This window comes from Megascapheus bottae, chromosome 21 (assembly GCF_031878675.1).
Source record: "Megascapheus bottae isolate mThoBot1 chromosome 21, mThoBot2.hap1, whole genome shotgun sequence".
NCBI classification, from domain to species: domain Eukaryota; kingdom Metazoa; phylum Chordata; class Mammalia; order Rodentia; family Geomyidae; genus Megascapheus; species Megascapheus bottae.
Window position 1 is genome coordinate 24,555,294 of NC_143529.1, and position 21,025 is coordinate 24,576,318.

General features: G+C 45.3%; 1 protein-coding gene and 1 pseudogene across 2 annotated transcripts in view; one reads left to right on the forward strand and one right to left on the reverse strand.

Annotated features, from left to right (window-relative positions):
* Positions 1 to 689: 689 nt before the first annotated feature.
* Positions 690 to 21,025, forward strand: part of Cyp27a1 (cytochrome P450 family 27 subfamily A member 1) — a 32,461-nt gene continuing 12,125 nt past the window's right edge. The window contains exon 1 of one of the 2 annotated variants that reach the window (XM_090354830.1): positions 690 to 1,016. In XM_090354830.1, the coding sequence (XP_090210956.1) occupies positions 747 to 1,016 (270 nt within the window). In that variant the 5' untranslated portion in view covers positions 690 to 746. Of the gene's footprint in view, positions 1,017 to 1,321; positions 1,414 to 21,025 lie in introns of those variants that run through there. The other variant, XM_090354831.1, reaches the window with a different exon arrangement.
* LOC150048790 (small nucleolar RNA U3) lies at positions 10,416 to 10,564 on the reverse strand (annotated as a pseudogene).

Here is a 21,025-nt window from a genome sequence, read left to right on the forward strand (position 1 = left end):
AAAGCTTCCTAAATCAACAGAAATGGAGGGACAAAGGCTGAACAAATGAAGCAGTGGTAACTCACTAGACACTGTGGAAAATGAACTCTACAACTTGTGGCTGGGGATGGGAGAGAAAAACTGGGAGAAAGCCAGGGAAGGGGAGACATTATCCAAAAGAAATGGACTCATTACCTGACATGTAACTGCAACCACTCTGTACCTGTACATCACTTTTATAATAATAAGAAATCCATCCTGCAGAAGCAGACTTGGGGTGGGAAAGTGTATGTGGGGATAATGCCATTATTAAGATTGCTGAAACACATTTGTTCAGGCCTAGGTCATCTGACTTCCAGGGGTCAGATGATGTCCTGGCTGCGGAGCGTTGTGGCTCTTGCTCAGCGGGCGGGTCACTCTGGGAGACACTAGGGGAGGCCAGCGGGCTGTGTCGCCTGGCGCAGTCAGGCGCACTGGGAGGGGTCCCTTAGAAGGTGGTGGCTGTGCCCCGCCCCTAGATCAGAGGGGAGGAGAAGTTCTCGGGCGGCAGTGCGGGACGGGTTCGTTAGGTCCTACTTTGGAGGGGTGAGGACTGGGCGGAAAAGTGACTAGGGCGGAGGAGGCGGGGCGGGGGGGGGGAGAGGAACTGGGCTGACCTTCCCTCCGCCCGCCCCCAACGCACCCGCCCCTGCAGCCCGGTCTCCGGGGCTAGTCCCGGGCTCCCCAGCGGGGATCCTAAGGTGCCTGAGCTCCAGCACGGTCCCTGCATGGCTGCGCTGGGCTGCCCGAGGCTGAGGTGGGCGCTGCTGGGCCGCCGGGTGGCCATCCGTGGCCTCGGCCCGCATGGGGCCAGAACCAAGGCCGCGATCCCCGCCGCCCTCCCGAACGCCTCCCAGGCAGCCGCCGGCCCCGGAGCCCGTGGCGGGGACTCGGGGAGGCGGCTGCGCAGCCTGGAGGAGCTCCCCAAGCTGGGGAAGCTGCGCGCGTTCTTCCAGATGTTCGTGCAAGGCTACATTCTGCGAACGCACGAGCTGCAGGTAATGCTGGGGCGGGGGCGCCCGTGGGATCGGGGACCCGGGAGGGGCAGACGAGCTGGGGAAGACGTAGAGGGTTCGGGAACTTCACTGCGGACGGGCGGAAGTTACGGTAATAAATTGGAAATGTGGAGGCAGAGCTCCCTCTTCCCGGAATTGAGATGAACTGGCTGATGAGTGGCATAAACAATCAGGGGACAGGGCAAGGGTGGCTTGGGGGTGACTTAAGGTGGACAGGGAGACCGGATCTGTTTTCAGAAGAGAATGGCAAGTGCCAGTGTACACGTTGGAAGCATATGTGTGCTGACCATCCAGCTCTGTATTGATATTGGCTCCCAGACTTCTTTCTTCCAGAAAGAAAATTTAGGAAGATTACAGAGACTTCTTAGCACTCTCCAAGGTAAATTTTCCCTCTGGGGCCGAGACATGTTTCTCAGAAAGTGAGAACAAAACCCCAGGCAAAGGAGCTCCTTGGTGGAAGCTGCGCTCTGCAGAAAGCCACATGGGGAGTTGAGGGAGAGGACGAGGACTGAAATACTGAAGATCAAGAGGGTCTGCAGCCAGCACCTTTGCATCTGGGAGGTGGCTGCTGTTGCTGTTGGGGGAAGAGGCGCAGGTGATGAGGGACCCAGCCCTAAGCCATGAAATCAGGGGCTCATGATGTTCTCCTTATCTAAGCTCTAGAGATGTGAGTTGGGTGAATGCTGGGAACTTAAGCTTCTCTCAGGGGTATTTGCTCTTAGCTGCATCACAGCAATTCCCCAGGACGTTCTAGATAGCCCTAGGAGGAGGAGAAAACAAGAAAAAGCCAAGAATGTGGGAGGAGGGGTGGTGGTGACTACCTCCCACCCCCCCCCCCACACCCCACACTGGTCTTGGAGCTTGAATGCAGGCCCTGGACTCTGTCTCTGAGCTTCTTTGGCTCAAAGGTAGTAATCTACCACATAAGTCACTATTTCTGCATTTTCTGAGTAGTTTATTGACTATAAGAATCTCACAGACTTTCTGTCTGGTCTGGCTTCCAGCTGCAATCCTTAGATGTCAGCCTCTTAAGTATTATATCTAGGCTTACAAGCGTGAACCTCTGGTGTCCAGCTGTGTGTGTGTGTGTTTCTTAAAGCATTTTAAATTGGCTTACATTAGTTATACAGAAGGGGATTTCATTGATACATTTTTCACACATGCTGACAATCTAGTATTCCAATCAATCTCACTCTGTAGGATATTTTTGAGACAGGGTCTTGATCTATAACATAGGCTGGCCTCAAATTTACTGTCTTCCTGCCTCTTGAGTGCTGGGGTACTACAGTGTATGTCACCATGCCTAGGGAATAGTACTGTGTGTGTGTGTGTGTGTGTGTGTGTGTGTGTGTGTGTGTGTGTGTGTGTGTGTGATGAGTCTTAAAACTCAGGGCCTGGACTCTACCTCTGAGCTTTTGTATTCAGGGCACCAGCGCTTTGCTCTTTGAGCCACAGCTCCACTTCTAAAGTTTTGGTAGTTTATTGAAGATAAGTGTTTCAAGAACTTTGCTGCCCAGGCTGACTTCAAACCGTGATCCTCAGATCTCAGCTTCCTGAGTAACTAGGATTACAGATATGCCACCCGCGCCCAGATGAACAAGGCCGCAGGTGTCCCCTGAAACCATCCTGCTCCGTAAAGACTGTGATGAGACAAACAGCCTGGAAGGTGTTTGGAATATTCTGGGGCTTCTCTTCCTGCACCCTAATACACAGCACTGGCTCCTCCTCCTCACCTGAGACCTTGTCAGTAAGTTCTTCTTGTTCACATTTCTGTCAGCAATCTGGTCATCACCCATTATCCAATCTCTAAGATCTAGTTCCTTCCACATCATTTGGTCTTCTGAGCCCTCACTCAGAATTGCCTTGTTTGGAAAAATTGCTTTGTTTAGAGAAACGAAGACTTTTTCCTAGCCTATCATTCCAAACTCTTCCAGCCTTTGCTCATGACCTAGTTCCAAAGTTACTTCCATATGCTCAGGTGTCATTCTAGCAACATTCCTTAGTGGTTTTCTCTCTTAGTCCATTTTAGGTTGCTATAATAAAATGCTTGGGACTTGATGTGACTTAGGAAGAAAAGTGATTTATTTGGCTCAGGATTCTGATGGATGGAAAGGCCAGACAACATAGTATCGGTATCTGGAAGGGCTCCCTTGAGTGTGTCACAACATAGTGGAGAAATACATAGAAACATATATGTGCAAAGAGTGAGAGCTCACAGTTGGTCATGAGACCATGGAGGGGCCAGGCATGCTCTTTTATAACAGTCCCTTTTGTGAGAACTAATACCATTCTTTTGTTTTGTGTGCCAATCCTGGGACTAGAACTTAGGGCCTGAGCACTGTCCTTGGGCTTTTTCAAGGCTAGCACTCTATCACTTGAGCCACAGCACCACTTCCGGCTTTTTCTGTGCATATGGTACTGAGAAATCAAACTCAGGGCTTCGTTCATGCTAGGCAAGCACTCTAGCACTAGGCCACACCCCAGCCCATCAATACACTCTGTACTCTTCTTGTAAGATCTTTTTAGTCCATGCTTGTGGTCTTCACCTACTCACTTTCCATTAGGTTTCATCTCTTAAAGGAGCCACCACACTCCAATACTGTTACATTGGGTCCAGACTTCCAATGTATGAACTTTAGGGGGAGCCAAAGCTAGATTCATGAGGTCATCAAAGCTACAGTTTCATTTTTCTTTTGGCTCAGCTGTCTTGCAGAAGTTGGTTGCCTGGTTTGGCCTGGGTTAATTACCCCTTCTTGAACCACTTTTAAGGACTAATGAATTGGGCCCCAGGCAGATTCACTCTAAAGCTGAGAGTGAGGTCCTTTTTAGTCAACTCAGGTGGCTGCTGCTCAAGAGGGGGGGATAGAATGGGTGTGGGATAGCCAGCTACAATGTCCTCTGCTTCCTCAGTTGTCAGAAAACAGGATTGCAGTGATTGTTAAGGAATGTATTTTCTATCTGGCGAATATAATGTAACCCTTCTATTAATTACAATAAAAAATTTAAGGAAATGATGTTATGGCTCAAGGCCCAGGCCCAGAGTTCAAGTCCCATGACTGAGTGAAAGATTTAAGAGCAGTGGAAGCAAGATGGTGCCTAAACAATAAGGACCCAGCCTAGCTAGCTCTCTCCCACAAAAATTTTAAAAAAGGAAAAACAAACAAACAAATAGGATTGAAACTGTTGCTCAGTAGTAGAGAACTCACTTCGTAATGCATGAGGCCCTGGATCCCATCTCGAGCACCACAGAACATGAATAAATAAATGAAAAGTACCTGCATCAATCCTACATAGCCACCAGACGAGATAAAATAGACAAGATAAAATAATGGCATTTGCCCAGAAAAGGATGGAACTAGAGCAAATCATGAGTGAGATAAACAAAGATCAAAGGAACAACAAGAGGCGCATGGCCTCCTGATATGTGGATATTAGATCCAAACAGTACAAGAGCCATGACTCAATACTCAGGTAATCCAGGTCATTGACATGAATTTGGAGAAATAAATATATCTATATAGACATATGAGTGTATGATAGGGTATAAATTCTATATACATAGATCGATATATTACATAGATCAATGTGAATCTGTGACAAAGATTCAGCTTGGTTTTAGTTATGTTCTTAAATTTGTGTGCCAGTGATTGCGTGTAGGGATTTTTTTCTTGAATACTTGTTTGTAGAACATGACATTTGAAATATGATGTAAAAACTCAGTTTTAATAAAACGTTTTAATAATTAAAAAAAACCCTGCTTATCACATAAGAATAGTGAAATGAGGCAGGTGCTGGTAGCTCATGCCTGTAATCCTAGTTACTCAGGAGGTTGAGATCTGAGGATTATTGTTTAAAGCCAACCTAGGCAGGAAAGTCTGTAAGACTCTTATTTCCAATTAACCACCAGAAAACTGAAAGTGGAGTTGTGGCTCAAATGGTAGAGCCCTAGCCTTGAAAAAACCCAAGGACAGTGCTCAGGCCCTGAGTTCAGGCCCCAGGACTGACAAAAAAGAAAAACAAAAAACAAAAAACAAAAATCAGGGACAGTGTGCCCAGGTCCTGATTCAAGTCCCATGACTGATCCATTCCCCACTCTTACCACTACCCCCACCCCCCGAAAAGAAAAGGAAAGTATAGTGGAACATTGTGGGACCCAGGGAATGGGACAGGATATGGGACATATAAAGTTTGTACTACTTAAATGTTATCACTGCCTCTTTCAAGAGTGCTGGGAAAATAAGAAATGTGACCTAATGTTAGGATTATAGGTACATTTCTATGAAGTCTTTATCTTTCAAAGATGTTCCTTCTGAGAACAATGAGAAGTTTCCATTCTGCAGCTGTTACGCTGGGCTACTTGGGTTGGGGCTTCTCCCGTGCTCCACCTCCCCTTTCCCATGGATGTATTCGTCATTGAGCGTCTCACATTTCTTCATCATTGCCTGTTCATGTGGCTGCGAGACTGAGCTGTGAAGTTCCGAGGTCTTTACCGCCTCCTTCCTTTCAAAGCCAGGCACAGCCTTAGGCACAGGGAAGGTATCTCGCTGTGAGCAGTGGACACAATTGGTAATCTTTGAGACATTTTCCTTCCAACTCCCTGACCTGTGATACAGGGGGTGAAGGATGGTGAGGGAGCTGGGCAGGCTGTCTTCAGTATTTCTAGTGCTGAAGTTGAATTTGGTTAACAAGTGCAAGTTATTTAAAAGTTTTGCTTTGTTTTTGTTATTGTCCATTGTGGAGCTTGAACTCTGGGCCTGGGTACTGACCCTGAGCTCTACCACTCAAGGCTAGTGCTCTACCACTTGAGCTACAGCACCACTTTATGTTTATTTATTTATATTATAGAGGTGATATATAGAGTGGTTACAGTTACCCTGCCTGCTTGGGGGTGGTTGTGATTGAGAAAGATTAGAAAAGACTCAAATGCCCCAGAGTAGGCGACTAAGATTTGGTACATGCATGCCACAGCATCTTTACTGACCTTTAAAAAAGAGCAGAGCCTGGTGCTGGTGGCTCATACCTGTAATCCTACCTACTTAGGAGGCTAAGATCTGAGGATTGAGGTTCAAAGCCAGCGTGGGCACTAGAAAGTCCGTGAGACTCATCTCCAATTAACCACCAGAAAATTGGAAGTGGCACTGTGGCTCAAGTGGTAGAGTAATAGCCTTTTTTTTTTTTTTTTTTTTTTTGCTAGTCCCGAGCTTGAGCTCAGGGCCTGAGCACTGTCCTTGGTTTTCTCAAGGCTAGAGCTCTACCACTTGAGCCACAGCACCAACTTCCAGCTTTTTCTATGTATGTGAATCAAACCTGCATGCTAGGCAGGCACTCTACCACTACGCCTAATGCCAGCCCTAGAAGGACAACATTTTTTTTTTGGTCAGTCTTGGAGCTTGAACTCTGGGACTGAGCATTGTCCCCAAGCTCTTCAGCTCAAGGCTAGTGTTCTACCACTTGAGCCACAGCGTCACTTCCGAGTAATAGCCTTGAGCTGAAGAGCTGAGGGACAGGGCCCAGGACCAGAGTTCAAGCCCCACAACTGACAGAAAGCAGGGGAGGGGCTGAGATCATAGCCTAGTGGTAGAGTGCCTACCTAACATGCATGAAGCCGTGGGTTCGATTCCTCAGTACCACATACTCAGAAAAAACTGAGAGTGGTGCTGTGGCACAAGTGGCAGAATACTAGACTTGAGCAAAAAGTGTCCAAGAATAGTGCCCAGGGCCAGGACTGGCAAAAAATAAAAAAGAGTGGAATGGGCTTTGAGGGTTGGCCCATGAGCTAAAGCATCAGATACCAAATTTGAGTTTGGACAAGGAAGAAAGAAAGGAAGGAAGCAGGGAAAGAAAAAAAAAGGAGAGATGAAAGAAAGAAAGAAGGGGCGGGGAGTTTGGCCTAGTGGTAGAGTGCTTGCCTAGCATGCACCAAGACCCGGGTTTGATTCCTTGGTACCACATACATAGAGCTCAAGTGGCAGAGCGCTAGCCTAGCGGAAAAACACCAAAGATAGTACTCAAGCCCCGAATGAGTTCAAGCTCCAGAACTGGCAAAAAGAAAAAAGAAAAGAAAAGCCAGAAGAGGTGCTGTGGCTCAAGTGGTACAGCATTAGCTTAGAGGAAAAAGCCCAAGGACAGTGCTCAGGCCCTGAGTTCAAGTCCCAGGACTGGCAAAGAAAGAAAGAGAGAGAGAGAGAGAGGGGGAGAGAGAGAGGGAGAGGGAGAGGGAGAGGGAGGGATGGAGAGAGAGGGAGGGAGAGAGGGAGAGGAAGGTGGCTCACTGGTGGTTCAAGCATGTATGTCTAGTGAGAGAGTGACATCTGTGAGCAAGAAGGCCCACTGTGATCAAAGGCCTTAGGTTTAAGCCCTGTAGCCACACACACACACACACACATACACTAAAGATGAACTATTATTTTTTTTATAAACTTTTTTTTTTTGCCAGTCCTGGGCTTGAGCTCAGGACCTGAGCACTGTCCTTGGATTTTCTCAAGGCTAGAGCTCTACCACTTGAGCCTCAGCACCACTTCTGCCTTTTTTTTATGTATGTGGTACTGAGGAATCGAACCCCTGTCTTTGCGCATGCTAGCCAAGCACTAGGCCAAACTCTGGGCCACTAAAGATGAACTATTATATTAATGTAAATTGCTTGCTAAGACTTCAGAAGAAGGCAAGATACAAAATTATAAAACATTTGTGGATTCAAAAGAGTGGGGTTTGTATACATATAAATTTGTATGTATACAAACTGTCTCTGTAAATAGGGATGTAGCTCAATGGTAGAGCATTTGCCTAGCATGGTCCAGACTTAGCCAGGAAACAAACCCCACAAAACAAAAGATGTTAAATGAACTTTCATTAAGTAATAAATGATGATATATTTGTACAATGAAATTATGTGCAACATAATGAATGCATACTTTCTTTTTTCTTTTTCTCTTCCTATCTTCTTTCCTCCCTCTCTTTCTTTCTAGCTCTCCTTCTTTCCTCTTTCTCTCTCTCTCTTTTAAGATAAGCTTCCTCTATATTACTTAGGCTGGTCTTGAACTCTTTTTTTTTCTTGGCCAGTTGTGGGACTTAAACTCTGAGCCTGGGCATTTTCCTTGAGCTCTTCAGCTCAAGGCTAGCTCTACTACTTGCGCCACAGGACCACTTCTGGTTTTCTGGTGGTTAATTGGAGATAAGAGTCTCTTGGACTTTCTAGTGCCCCGGTGTCTTTGAACTGGGATCCTCAGATCTCAGCCTCCTGAGTAGCTAGGATTACAGGCGTGAGCCACCAGTGCCTGGCTTGGTCTTGAACTCTTGAGCCTCTTGAATGCTGGGACGGTAATTTGCCAACACACTGGGCTGAATGCACAAGGCGTGTGGATATGTGTATGTATGCACGAAGTCTTTATAGATATGTATACACACATGTAGTTAATTGAAGATAACTCAAATTCTTTGAGGAAGTGGAGCTGTGGCTCAAGTGGTAGAGTGCTAGCCTTAAGCAAAAATGCTCAGGATAAGTGCTAGGTCTTGAGTTCAAGAACCCGGACTGGTACTCCTCCCCCCTCCAGAAAAAAAAAAAAAAGGCAAGTGGCGCGATAATATAAGAGGTAGAACACCAACACTGAATGGAAAAAGCCAAAGCCAAACAAGATGTGAAACCATGAGTTCAAACCGCAGTACAAAAATGCACACATACAAAAATATCAGCTAAGCTGGGTGCAGTGGCTAACACCTGGAATCCTAGCTACTCCGAGATCTGAGGGTCAAGGTTCAAAGTCAGCCCGGGTACAAAAGGACCTGAGACTTTTTTTTTTTTCCTGCTATTCCTGGGCTTGGGCTCAGGGCCTGAGCACTGTCTTTGGATTTTCTCAAGGCTAGTGCTCTACCACTTGAGCCACAGCACCACTTTAGGCGTTTTTGTATATATGTGGTACTAAGGCATTGAACCGGGTCTTCGTGCATGCTAGGCAAATACTCTACCACTAGGCCAAACTCCTGGCCCCCCAGGACCTGAGACTTTTATCTACAATTAAATCTCTAGAAAATGGAAAGTGGGGCTTGGCTCAAGGGTAGCTCAGGGACAATGTCCAGGTCCAGGGATAGAGCAGTAGCCTTGAACTGAAGAACAGAGGGACAGTGCCCAGGCCAAGTTCAAGTCGCATGACCCACCAAAAAAAAAAGATTGGGAGTGGGCCTGGAGCATGGCTTAGAGGTTGCATGTTTGCTTACCATGCACTAAGCCATGGGTTTGAATCTCTGGAACCACGTAGAAAAAGCCAGAAATGATGCTGTGGCTCAAGTGGAAGTGTGCTAGCCTTGAGCAAAAAGTGTCCAAGGGGGGCCGGGAGTTTGGCCTAGTGGTTAAAGTGCTTGCCTAGCATGCATGAAGACCCGGGTTCGATTCCTGGGTACCACATACATAGAAAAAAAAGCCTGAAGTGGTGCTGAGGCTCAAGTGGTAAAGCTCTAACCTTGAGAAAGTCCAAGGACAGTGCTCAGGCCCTGAGTTCAAGCCCATGACTGGCAAAAAAAAAAAAAAAAAAAAGAAAAGAAAGTGTCCAAGGACAGTGCCCAGGCCCTGAGTTCAAGCCCCCAAAATGGCAATAAATAAATAAAAATATCTATACACATATATATGTGTATATATTATATATATTTATATATATATGTGCATATATATTTGTACATATATATATATATATATTTATGGAGTAAGCCAGGCATGGTGGCTCACACCTGTAATCTTAGCTACTCAGGAGACTAAGATCTGAGGATCACAGTTCAAAGCCAGGCCTGGACACTAAAGTTCATGAGACTCTTATCTCCAATTAACTACCAGAAGTGGTAATTATTGGAAGTGGTGCTGTGGTTCAAGGGGTAGGGTGGTAAGCTTGAGCTGAAGGCCCAGAGTTCAAGTCTGACCAAAAAAAAAAAAAAATATATATATATGTAGTAGAATGATATAAACTTGAATACCACTTCTATGAATTATTAACCACAAAAAGTACCATAGATTACCACTGGACACACACATATATGTACCTATGTGTTAGTATGTATGTACATGTAAGTATATGCGTGTATGCATAGGTACTTGTATGTACCTATATGCAACTACATGTTAATGTGTGTTGTATATGTGTGTATGTGTATACAAAATAAAATTATGTAAGGAGGATACACTACAAATTCAGTATACATGGCTCCAAAAAAAGGAGGGCAAAGGGATCAGGGAATTGAAGAAGGAAACTTTGTGTCTGAAATTTTTCACTATAAAAATATTTGAGAGAGGGACTAAAATGTAGCTCAAAGGGAGAGCTGTTGCCTGGCATGTGTGCAACTCTGGGTTTGAACCCCCCCAAAAATAAAAAAAAAATTAAAAATTCAAGGAATAAGCTGTCAGATTACATACTTAGGCTAGAAAAATACGACTCAAGTGAAAAGAATGCCTGTCTAGCAAGCATGAAGCTCTTTGTGTATATGTACGCATACGTACAAAACGTGTGTATATAAGAAACTATAGAAATGATTCCTGAAAGTATACTCTTAATGTGTGTTATAAAATAAGCTGTTAACTCTCTCTATATAATACTTTACAAACTCATGAAAAAACATAAATATTGAGAATGCATTTGATGGAGCCAGGAGAGTAGCCTAGTGGGAGAGTGCTGGCCTAGCATGCACAAAACCACACACAGAAAAAGCTGCAAGTGGCGTTATGACTCAAGTGGCAGAATGCTAGCCTTGAGCAAAACCTGTAAGGACAGTGGCCAGGCCCTGAGTTCAAGCCCCAGGACTCGCAAAAAAAAAAAAAAAAAAAAAGCATTTGAAACAAGTATAAAAAATATAAACTTTTTTTTTTCCAGTCCTGGGGCTTGAGCTCAGGGCCTGGGTACTGTCTTGAGCTTTCTTTCAACTTGAATTTTCAACCCTAAAATATTCACTATGAGAAACACATAGGTGATCCTGCTTGGACGTCCAAACGGTTCCACTGACTGGGTTTGATCTCAAAGCAGATCAGGGAAGACAAAGTGAGGAGCAAGGAGAAGCCTGGAATGCTGTTAATTATTTAGCACCTCCAGTCACTTGGAGATGTGGCTTCCACTTGGCAGGTGGGGGGGGAGATTGGGGTTAACTAGTGACACTTTGACAGCACAGAGACAGGGCTTCCCCAGCTGCATTCCCCACCCACCTGTGACTCAGAATGGGCCTCTGACACCTGCCAGGCAAGAGTGACCTGTGCCTGCAGTTAGATTTCTGGGTAGTCTATCTATGGTCTCTTTCAGTGCCTGCTTAGCTGACATAGCAAAACAGTACTCGGCCTTTGTCAATTCCCTTTGGTTGTCAAGTCTTTTGGGTTGTTGTTTTAGTGTTGTTTTGCTGGGCTTGGAGCTTCCTATGGAGCCTACCATCACTAAACAGGTTTCTAACTTGGAGATACCAAAATGCAAATGACAAATTTGGGGGGTGGATTTTGGGTGCTATTTTTTTGCATGTGTGCAGGTCTTGGGACATTAAGTTCAAGGCCTAGGCACTGTTCTGAGCTTTTTCTTTTTTCTTTCCTTTTTTTCCCCCTCAAGGCCAGCTTTTTGGTGGTTATTTGGAGATTAGAGTCTCACAGGTTTTCCTGCTGGTGCTGGTTTTGAACTATGATCCTACCTAGGATTATGAGTGTGAGCCACCGGCACCTGGCTGGGTGATTTGACCATTCCTAATTGTTTCTGCTTCCTTCCCTTGTTCCTTTCCTCCCTTTCTTCTCTTCCTTTTTCCTTCTTTTCTTACCCTGTCTCCCTTTCATTTTTTTTTTTTAATTTTTTTTTGCCAGTCCTGGGCTTGAGCTCAGGGCCTGAGCACTGTCCTTGGACTTTCTCAAGGCTAGAGCTCTACCACTTGGTACCAAAGAATCGAACCTGGGTCTTCGTGCATGCTAGGCAAGCACTTTAACCACTAGGCCAAATTCCCGGCCCCTCCCTTTCATTTTTTATGTGTACAATCAACCCAAGGCCTCATGTATGCTACCGTTGAATTGTATCTCCAGTCGGTTGACAGCTTTATTAAGATACAATTGTAGCTGAGTGCTAGTTGCTCATACCTGTAATCTTACCCATTCAGGAAGCTGAGATGTGAGGATTGTGGTTCGAGGCCAGCTCAAACAGGAACGTCTGTGAGACTCTTTAACCACCAGAAAAACAAAAGTGAAGTTATGGTTAAAGTAGAAGCGAGCTAGCCTTGAACAAAAAAGGTTAAGGACAATGTTTAGGCCCCATGTCCAACAAAAAAAAGGGGAGGGGATGATACTATGCAATTCAGGTAATATTTAAATGAATTGTAATATACGGATAGATATGTTCAATAATTACCTTCAAGAGAAACCTGGTACCCTTTAGTATTTATCCTTCTTTTTTTTAAATCTGCCTTTTGGGAACTGCACGTAGAATTTAACTAATGGCACCCAAGGCCTGCGTTGGGTTATTTACTCTTAACATTACAGACTGGCCACTGTGCTTCTTTGGGATCAATTAGTAGTATAATTGATGTTTTGCTGACAAGAAGAAATGTTAATCTCATATACATAAGGAAAGTCAAGATCAAGACCGGGCAGATACAAGCAGTAATGATACAAAGAGAAGCAAGATACTGGGGTCCACCTCTGTAATCCTAGCTACTCAGTAGGTTGATATCTGAGGATTGAAGTTCCAAGCCCATGCAGGCAGGAAAGTCCATAAAACTCTTATCCCAAGTCTGGGAGAATGTGGTTTAGTGGTAGAATGCTTGCCTAGCATGTATGAAGCCCTGGGTTTGATTCCTCAGTACCACATAAACAGAAAAATACTGAAAGTGGTATTGTAGCTCAAATGGTAGAGTTCTAACTTGGAGCAAAAAAAAATAAAATAAAATAAAAGGATCTCAGAGATAGTATCAGGCACAGAGATCAAGCCCCAGTAGTCAAAAGAAACAAACCAAAAAAACCCTTTTATCTCCAAATAACTAGCAAAAGCCACAAGTGAAGCTGTGGCTCAAGTGTTAGAGGGCCAGCCTTGAGTGAAAAAGCCAAGTAAGAGCCAGGTTCTGAGTTCAAGTTCCATATCAAAACACATACACATAAATTAGGAAAGATACAAAAAACAAACAAACAAACCTGTTTTAGATAGTTTATTAGATAGCTTGTGAGATGCCCTCAAAAGATAATGTCCAAACCCTAGGAAACAAATTATAGGGTGACCTCATTGCTGAGAAATCCCTTCTGGGTGCCATAGAGGACTTTTATATTCTGCAGCAATTTTTTTTTTTTGCAATGGGCAGGGCAGAAAGCCTGCCACTTTATTGGAACCTGGGAGGGAGGCCATAGGAGGCTATATGCCTGCCTCCAGGGTGAGATAAGGAAGACTAGCAGGAGGTGGCCTGGGACAATAGCTCCAAACAGACCTTCTGTTCTGACATGTTGTGGGAGGATCACAGTGTTCTGCCAGAACTTCAAGGCTGTGGACCAAGGCTTTGAACACGTGAGTGAGTGCTTGCAAAATTGAGGGCCTAACCCTAGGTCTATCCACAAAGCTTTCACCTGTTCAGCTAACAATGCCAAGACGCAGAGGCCATGACCCTCATTCTGTGGTTTAATTATTTTTATTAGTAAAGCCTGACTCAACCATGCTGTGTTTGTCTTTTACAACATCTGTCAGCAGTGTGCAATCATGGACCCATGGCAGGTTGGTCAGTCCTGGGTGAAGGACAATGCAGCTCAGAACCTATTTGGAGAGCAATTAAATTTGCTGCCAGCTTTACCTACCCACCTTAGCTGACCCTCTGGAGCCAACTGACAACCTTAAAACAATCTGTGACAAACAAAGCAAGCCAGTAGAGGCCAGGAGTGTGGCCTAGTGCTAGAGCATGCTTGAAGCTCTGAGTTCGATTCCTCAGTATCCCATATACAGAAAAAGCTGGAAGTAGTGCTGTGACTCAAGTGATAGAGTGTTAACCTTGAGCAAAAGAAGGTCAGGAAGAGTGCCCAGGTCCTGCGTTCAAGCTCTAGGACTGACAAACAAACAAAAAAGCCAGTGATATGGGAGGAGAAGAACCAAACCAAAGTTTGTCTTGTCATCTTTTCAAACCAGCGGTGGTTGGGAAGTTTTTACAAGTTGTTAAATTTCTTTATTGGTCATTGGTCGGGTGGAAGACAGTGCAGCATCTCAGTTGGATTCTCTCTGGATAAGAGCTGAAAGAGAAGTATCCATGTTCCATTGTTCTTCTGGGCACCAAGGGCTCATGCCTGTAATACTAGCTACTGAGGTGTGAGGATCCAGTTCCAAGATAGCCCAGGCAGGAAAGTCTGTGAGACTCTTTTTTTTTTTTTCTTCTTTTGCCAGTCCTGGGGCTTGAACTCAGGGCCTGAGCATTATCCTTGGGCTTTTTTGCAAGGCAAGCACTCTACCACTTGAGCCACAGCACCACTTTCAGCTTTTTCTATGTATGTGGTACCAAGGAATGGAATCTGGGTCTTTGTGTATGCTAGGCAAGAACTCTATCACTAGGTCAAGCTCCCGGCCATGTGAGACTCTTAACTCCAATAAACTACTCAGAAAAAGCCACAAGTGGCTCTGTGGCTCAAGTGGCAGAGTGCTTGTCTAGCATGCATAAGTCCTGGGTATGATTCCTCAGTGCCACATAAATAGAAAAGGCTGGAAGTGACACTGTGTCTTCAGTGGTAGAGTGCTAGCCTTGAGCAAAAAGAAGCTCAGGGACAGTGCCTAGACCCTGAGTTCAAGCCCAGGACTGGCGTGTGCACGCACACACGCGCGTGCACAGAGTCCATAGTTCTATTCTGATTTTCTGGGAGGTGCCCCAAACAGAGTTGTTTGGTTCCTCCTCCACAGCCGTGTTATTGCATGATGAGTCCCCCACCCAGAGCACCTCATTCTTTCCTCAACCTTCCTGTGTCGACCCACATGTTTCTTGGTTTTTCCCAATGCAGTTCTTTTCTGTACACCTTCTATCATGGACCAAGAGCTCTTATTATACACAACGGTACTAATCAGGATTGCCTCAGAGCAGCAAGCAGAGCTGGTAGAGAAGGAGACACTAAGTCTGAAGCATTTACTTCCTTCTTCTTTGCTATCTACAAATCTCAGTAGTTTGGTTTCTAAAAGGAGTGTGGGTAGCAAGAAAAATAGTGAAATGAGAAAACTTGACTGTAGTTTGGGTCTCTCTCTCTCTCTCTCTCTCTCTCTCTCTCTCTCTCTCTCTCTCTCTCTCTCTCTCTCTTTCTTTCTCTCTTTCATTTTTCCTCTTCTGGGTAGGTCCTGGACTTAGGGCCTAGACACTGTCCTTGAGCTTTATGTGCTCAAGGCTAGAACTGTACCACTTGAGCCACAGCAATACTTCTGTGCTTTTGGCAGTTAATTGTAGATAAGAGTCTCCTGGACTTTTCCGGCTGGGTTGGCTTTGAACCATAATACTCAGGTATCAGCCTCCTGAGTAGTTAAGATCATAGATATAGCTACTATTGCCAGGCTTGCAATGTTTATTTTTTAGATAATCTTGCTTCCTGCCTGAGCATGGCCTGCCATGCAAATTTCTTTCCATTAAGATGGAGACTCACATACTTTTCTGCCTGGGCTTGCCTGGAATCACCAACCTTCCATTTTCAGCCTTCCATGTAGCTTAGGACAACAAACACGCTCCGCTACACCCAGCTATGGTTGAGAAGAGGTCTTTCAGCCTTGGACTGGCATTGAGCTATGATCCTCCCTTTTCAGCCTCTCAAGTAGCTAGAATTACAGGCATGAGCCACTTATACCCATTTTCATCTGCTGTATATGTGTGTTGTGTATATGCTGATGCTAAGGCTTGAACTCAGAGTCTCTTGCTCTCAAATGGCTTTTCACTCATGGCAGGTACTCTTATCACTTGAGCCTCTACTTCCAGTGTTTTGCTAATTCATTAGAGCTAAGAGTTTCAAGGATTTGTTGTTTGTGACCCAGAAAGGCACCAGACATTAATCCTCACATCTCAGCTTCCTGAACAGCTAGGATCATAGGTGGAAGTCCCTGGCACTTGACCTGCAGTCCTAGTTTTGCTTTTCCTTCCCACTGGGACGACAGACGGGTGCCAGCATATCCAGTCATTGTACTTCCCCCCTGTAGCTGGAATGTCAGGAGCTTGCCATTACACCCAGCCAGTGGTCAAAATGTAGGCTTATGAACTTTTTTTTTCTTTTTGTGGGTCATGGGGCTTGAATTCAGGGCTTGGGAGCTGTCCCTGAGCTCTTTCACATAAGGCTAGCACTCTACACCTGGAGCCACAGCTCCACTTCTTGTTTTCTGGTGGTCACCTGGAGATGAGTCTCATGCTAGTTTTGAACCACAGCCCCAGTCTGGGAATGTGGCTTAGTGGTAGAGTGCTTGCCCAGCATGTACGAAGCCCTGGGTTCAATTCCTCAGTACCACATTAAACAGAAAAGGCTGGAAGTGACATTGGTTTAAGTGGTAGAATGCTAGCCTTGAGTACAGAGAGGCTCAGGGATAGTGCCCAGGCCCTGAGTTCAAGTCCCAGAACTGCCCCCCCAAAAAGAACCCCAATTCTCAAATCTCCTGAGTCCTAAGGTGTGAGCCACTACTGTCTGTGCATAAGGCTTATGAACTTTTATGCCTGAGTTAATCTTGAACCACACTTAATCTCCACCCCAAAAAATTCCTTCCTCCCCACCCCCCACCAAGTATCTAGGGTTATAGGTTTGAGCTACTATGCCTGGGTCCATCAAACATTCTTTTTTTTTTTTTCAATCTGTTGTAGGGCTTGAACTCAGGGACCTGGGTGCTGTCCCTGAACCTCTTTGCACTCAAAGCTACCACTTGAACCAAAGTGTCACTTCTGATTTTTTGAGTGGTTAATTGGAGAGAGATAAAAGTCTAATGGAGACTCTTCTGCCTAGTGTGCCTTCAAATTACAATCCTCAGATCTCAGCTTCCTTAGTAGCTAGGATTACAAGCATGAACTATCAGTGCCCAGCTCTATCTGACTTTTTTTTTTTGGTGCCAGTCCTGAGGCTTAAACTCAGGGCCTGGGCATCGTCTCTGAGCCTCTCTGTGTTCAGCGCTATTACACAACACCACTTTCAGCTTTTTGTGTTTATGTGGTACTGAGGAATCAAGCCCAGGGTTTCATGTATGCTAGGCAAACTCTCTACCCCTAAGCCACATTCCCAACCCCTCCATCTGACATGTTTTTTTTTTCTGCCAGTCCTGGGGCTTAAACTTGGAGGCTGGGTACTGTCCTTGGACACTTTTTTGCTCAAGGCTAATGCTCTGTTGCTTGAGCCACAGCACCACTTCTGGCTTTTTCTGTGTATATGATACCGAGGAATTGAACCCAGGGCTTTGTGCATGCTAGGAGAGCATTCTACCACTAGGCTGTGCTCCCGGTCCCCCATCTGGCATTCTTAACCATTCTCTCAAACTTGCCGACAGGGTTTGTTTTTGTGGAGTCACTGAGTTTCATGGAGTTAGAAATAAAGTACTTTGTGATACCAACATTTATGCCATAGTTCATGAGTACCTATAGACGATTATAATACAAGTTTCATCATGTATTTTTCCTCTTGGGTATGTTTGACCGGAACACAGAATTCATCAATCTCTGTTCCCATTTCAGTTTGTAAGGCAAAGTGTCAAGACAAAGAAATAGGATCAGATTCATCTGAGACCTGAAGTTAAAACAGAAATAGTGATTTTTTTCAGTGCTTAAAGTGAACATACATACATATGAGAAAAAGTAACTTTCCTTTCATTACATTAGGAAAGCCATCACCCTTCTTTTTGCACGCTCCCTTATGTAACCTTCCTCAAGCAGACGGTGGAAACTCACCTCACGGGACCACTGACCATTAGGATATGAATACCTACAGCAGTAGCCCCTGCCCAGTCTCCATGAGTTCCTCTCCAAGCTCAATCATCTTCAAGGGCGCTCCCAGCCAGGGTATAAAAGATGACCTAAGTACCAGGAATGTGGACTAGTGGTAGAGAGCTGGCATCCCATGCACAAAGCCCTGGGTTCAATTCCTTGGTACCACATGCAAAGAAAAAGCCAGAAGTGGTACTGTGGCTCACGTGGTAGAGCACTAGCCTTGAGAAAGCCCAAGGACAGTGCTCAGGATGTGAGTTTTGCCAGCCCCAGGACTGGCAAAAAAAAAGAAGAAGAAGAAGAAGATGATGATCTGAGGACATCTCTGAGAAGTTGACTGCCTTTGATAGTCCAGGAGAATCTTATCTGTGGTCATAGCCTCAGGTCTCAGTAAAGCAATGTTGCTTTCCTAGTAGCAAAGATTGAAACCAGAGGAAGTTTATGCTGTCTATAGGACCTTCCCCCTAACTCTAGACAAACAATATAGCTCATCAGGGCTCAGGGACAATGGCCAGGATGCTCTAGTCCCATATTACAATCATGTCTGCCACTGTCTGCTTCGATCCTGATCTCCATATCTTGCTAGTTCATCTTGCAGGTCTCAAGTGTGTGTGTGTGTGTGTGTGTGTGTGTGTGTGTGTGTGTGTGTGTGCGTTTCATGTCCTAGGACTTGAACTCAGGACCTGGGCACTATGCCTGAGCTTTTGTGTTCAAGGTTAGTGCTCTACCACTGGTGCCACACCTCTACTTCTGGCTTTTTTTGGGGGGGGGGCGATAAGGGGGATAATGATTAATTGTAGACAAAGAGTCTGTTGGACTTTTCTGTATAGGCTATCTTTGAACCTCAGACCTTAGCCTTTTGAGTAGCTAGGATTACAGGTGTGAGCCCCCAGCAACTGACAAAGTCAATTGGAGAGGAAAAGTCATAAACATTCGTGAATTTGCCAGAGCAAGCTGAGCTGTGTTGGTGCGCAACCCTTTCAGCAGTCATACTGCTTTTTAGTTGATAATTGTTGTTTTCTTAAAATGTTTAGAAATGTAGCATTGTGACTCACTCTAGTGAGGAGGTTTATGTAGCAAGCAGGCTTTGTTTTGTTGTTGTTTTGTTTTTGTTGTTGTTTTAATGTTCCTCTAACTTATGGTACTTGAACTCCAAACTCTTTGGGGTGTGTGTGTGTGGGTGTGTGTGTGTGTGTGTCACTAGGCTTGAATTCTGGGCCTGGGCTCTGTCCCTGAGCTCTTCAGCGCAAGGCTACCCTCCTACCCCAGGAGCCACAGCCCCACTTCCAGCAAGCAGGCTTTGAATCTTCTGGGAAGCCCCCCCTTTTTAAATTTTTTTTTTTTTTTTTTGCCAATCTTGGGCTTGAGCTCAGGGCCTGAGCACTGTCCTTGGACTTTCTCAAGGCTAGAGCTCTACCACTTGAGCCACAGCATCCCTTCCGGCTTTTTTCTATGTATGTGGTACCAAGGAATTGAACCCGGGTCTTCATGCATGTTAGGCAAGTACTCTACCACTAGGCCAAACTCCCCTGCCCCTGGGAAACCCCTTTTTACTGATGCAAGACATCAGTTATACAATGAAAACTTAGTGAATTAGAGGCATTTTTCTAACACTTCCTGAAAACTGACAACTAAACATTTCCATATTGATGACACTTTTCTGCCACAGTACCCAGGAGGGATCGGGTCACAGACCTGTCACTTAGAATTGTTTTCCTTTTTGTTCGTTCTGTTTTTTAAGAGACAGGCTGTGCTTTTCTGAGCTTTAACACAGGGCCTTCCGGGAAATCCTAGGAAGGCGGGGCCGCGCACAGGGAACTAGCAAGCACAGATTTCACTTGGCTTCCAGTTAAAGTGGCTCTTGGCTCAGCTTCAACAATCACAAATTTAATAGCCATAGACACCAATCACACGGCTATTTTTACTTCTAGCTGCTTGTATGCTAAAGGGTTACTGATAATAAGTGACAATAATCCCCCCCACTTGCCCCTCCTGGATACCATAAGGCATGTCTCCGAAGACCCCTACTTCTCTTATTGCTGTCTCCTCACCTCCTCCTCTTCATTCCCCACCTCCTCTTCCTTTTCCTCCTCCACCTCTGCCTCTGCCTCTTGAGCCAGTACCAGGACTTAGAACTTAGATCCTTTGCGATCTCACTTAGCTGTTTTTCCCCCATGGGTGGCACTCAACCATCTGAGCCTCCACTTCTGGCTTTGTGCTGTTAATTGGAAATAGAGTCTCAAGGTTAGCTTCAAACAGTGATCCTTAGCTGTCAGCTTCCTGACTAACTAGGATTACAGGCATGAACCCTCAGTCCCTGGCTTCTGCCCACTCTTCTTTTATGCGCTTAAACCAAAGCATGTGCTTCTAAAGCCCAGGAACTCATTCTATCTTCTTAGCTGGCCCTCCTGGCCCTGTGATGAAAAGGAGCATTGTAACTTTACCAGTTCCACGTTTGACACCAAATGTGTCAGATTCACACATAGCAGAGAGGCCAAAGCTGAGGCCTGAGAGATTCATCTGGTAAAAATACCACAGGTCATGGTGTGATTCTGATAGTATTATTTACATAGACAACAAGGAGAAAGGCCAAAGGTGCCAGCTTCCTAAGTTCTTGCCCCCAAACCCCCAAAGAACACCATCCAAGGTGGGGGGCAGTGAGTCCCAAGGCACTCCCGTCACTGAGAACACTTTCTAAAGGCAAATTATATTCTACAGTTCTTTTGGGGGCAGGTAGGGCAGAAAGCTCATATCTCATTGGAGGAAAGCAATGCAGCACAGCTCATGATAGACCTTCTAGGGGAGATGGGCAGAAGAGTGGGGAGTAGGAGGTCCCACTGTTTCATCTTCTGAGAGGATCCTGGGGCCTCAGACAGTAAGATTCAGGGAGGACTGAGGGCGAGCCTTATGCTTTTGCATACACAGGCACATGCTGAGCCCTAGGTACATAGCAAAGTCACGCAGCCTGGTACTCTTGAGCCCAAACTAGAACAGAAACTCATGCCAAGCACTTTCAGATCTGTCAGCTGTGGATAGCTGAGCTGAGAATACATGGTAATGACGCTGGTGCTTCTGTGTTTCTATAAAAGTTGCTCTTGACTGGGGGGCATAGC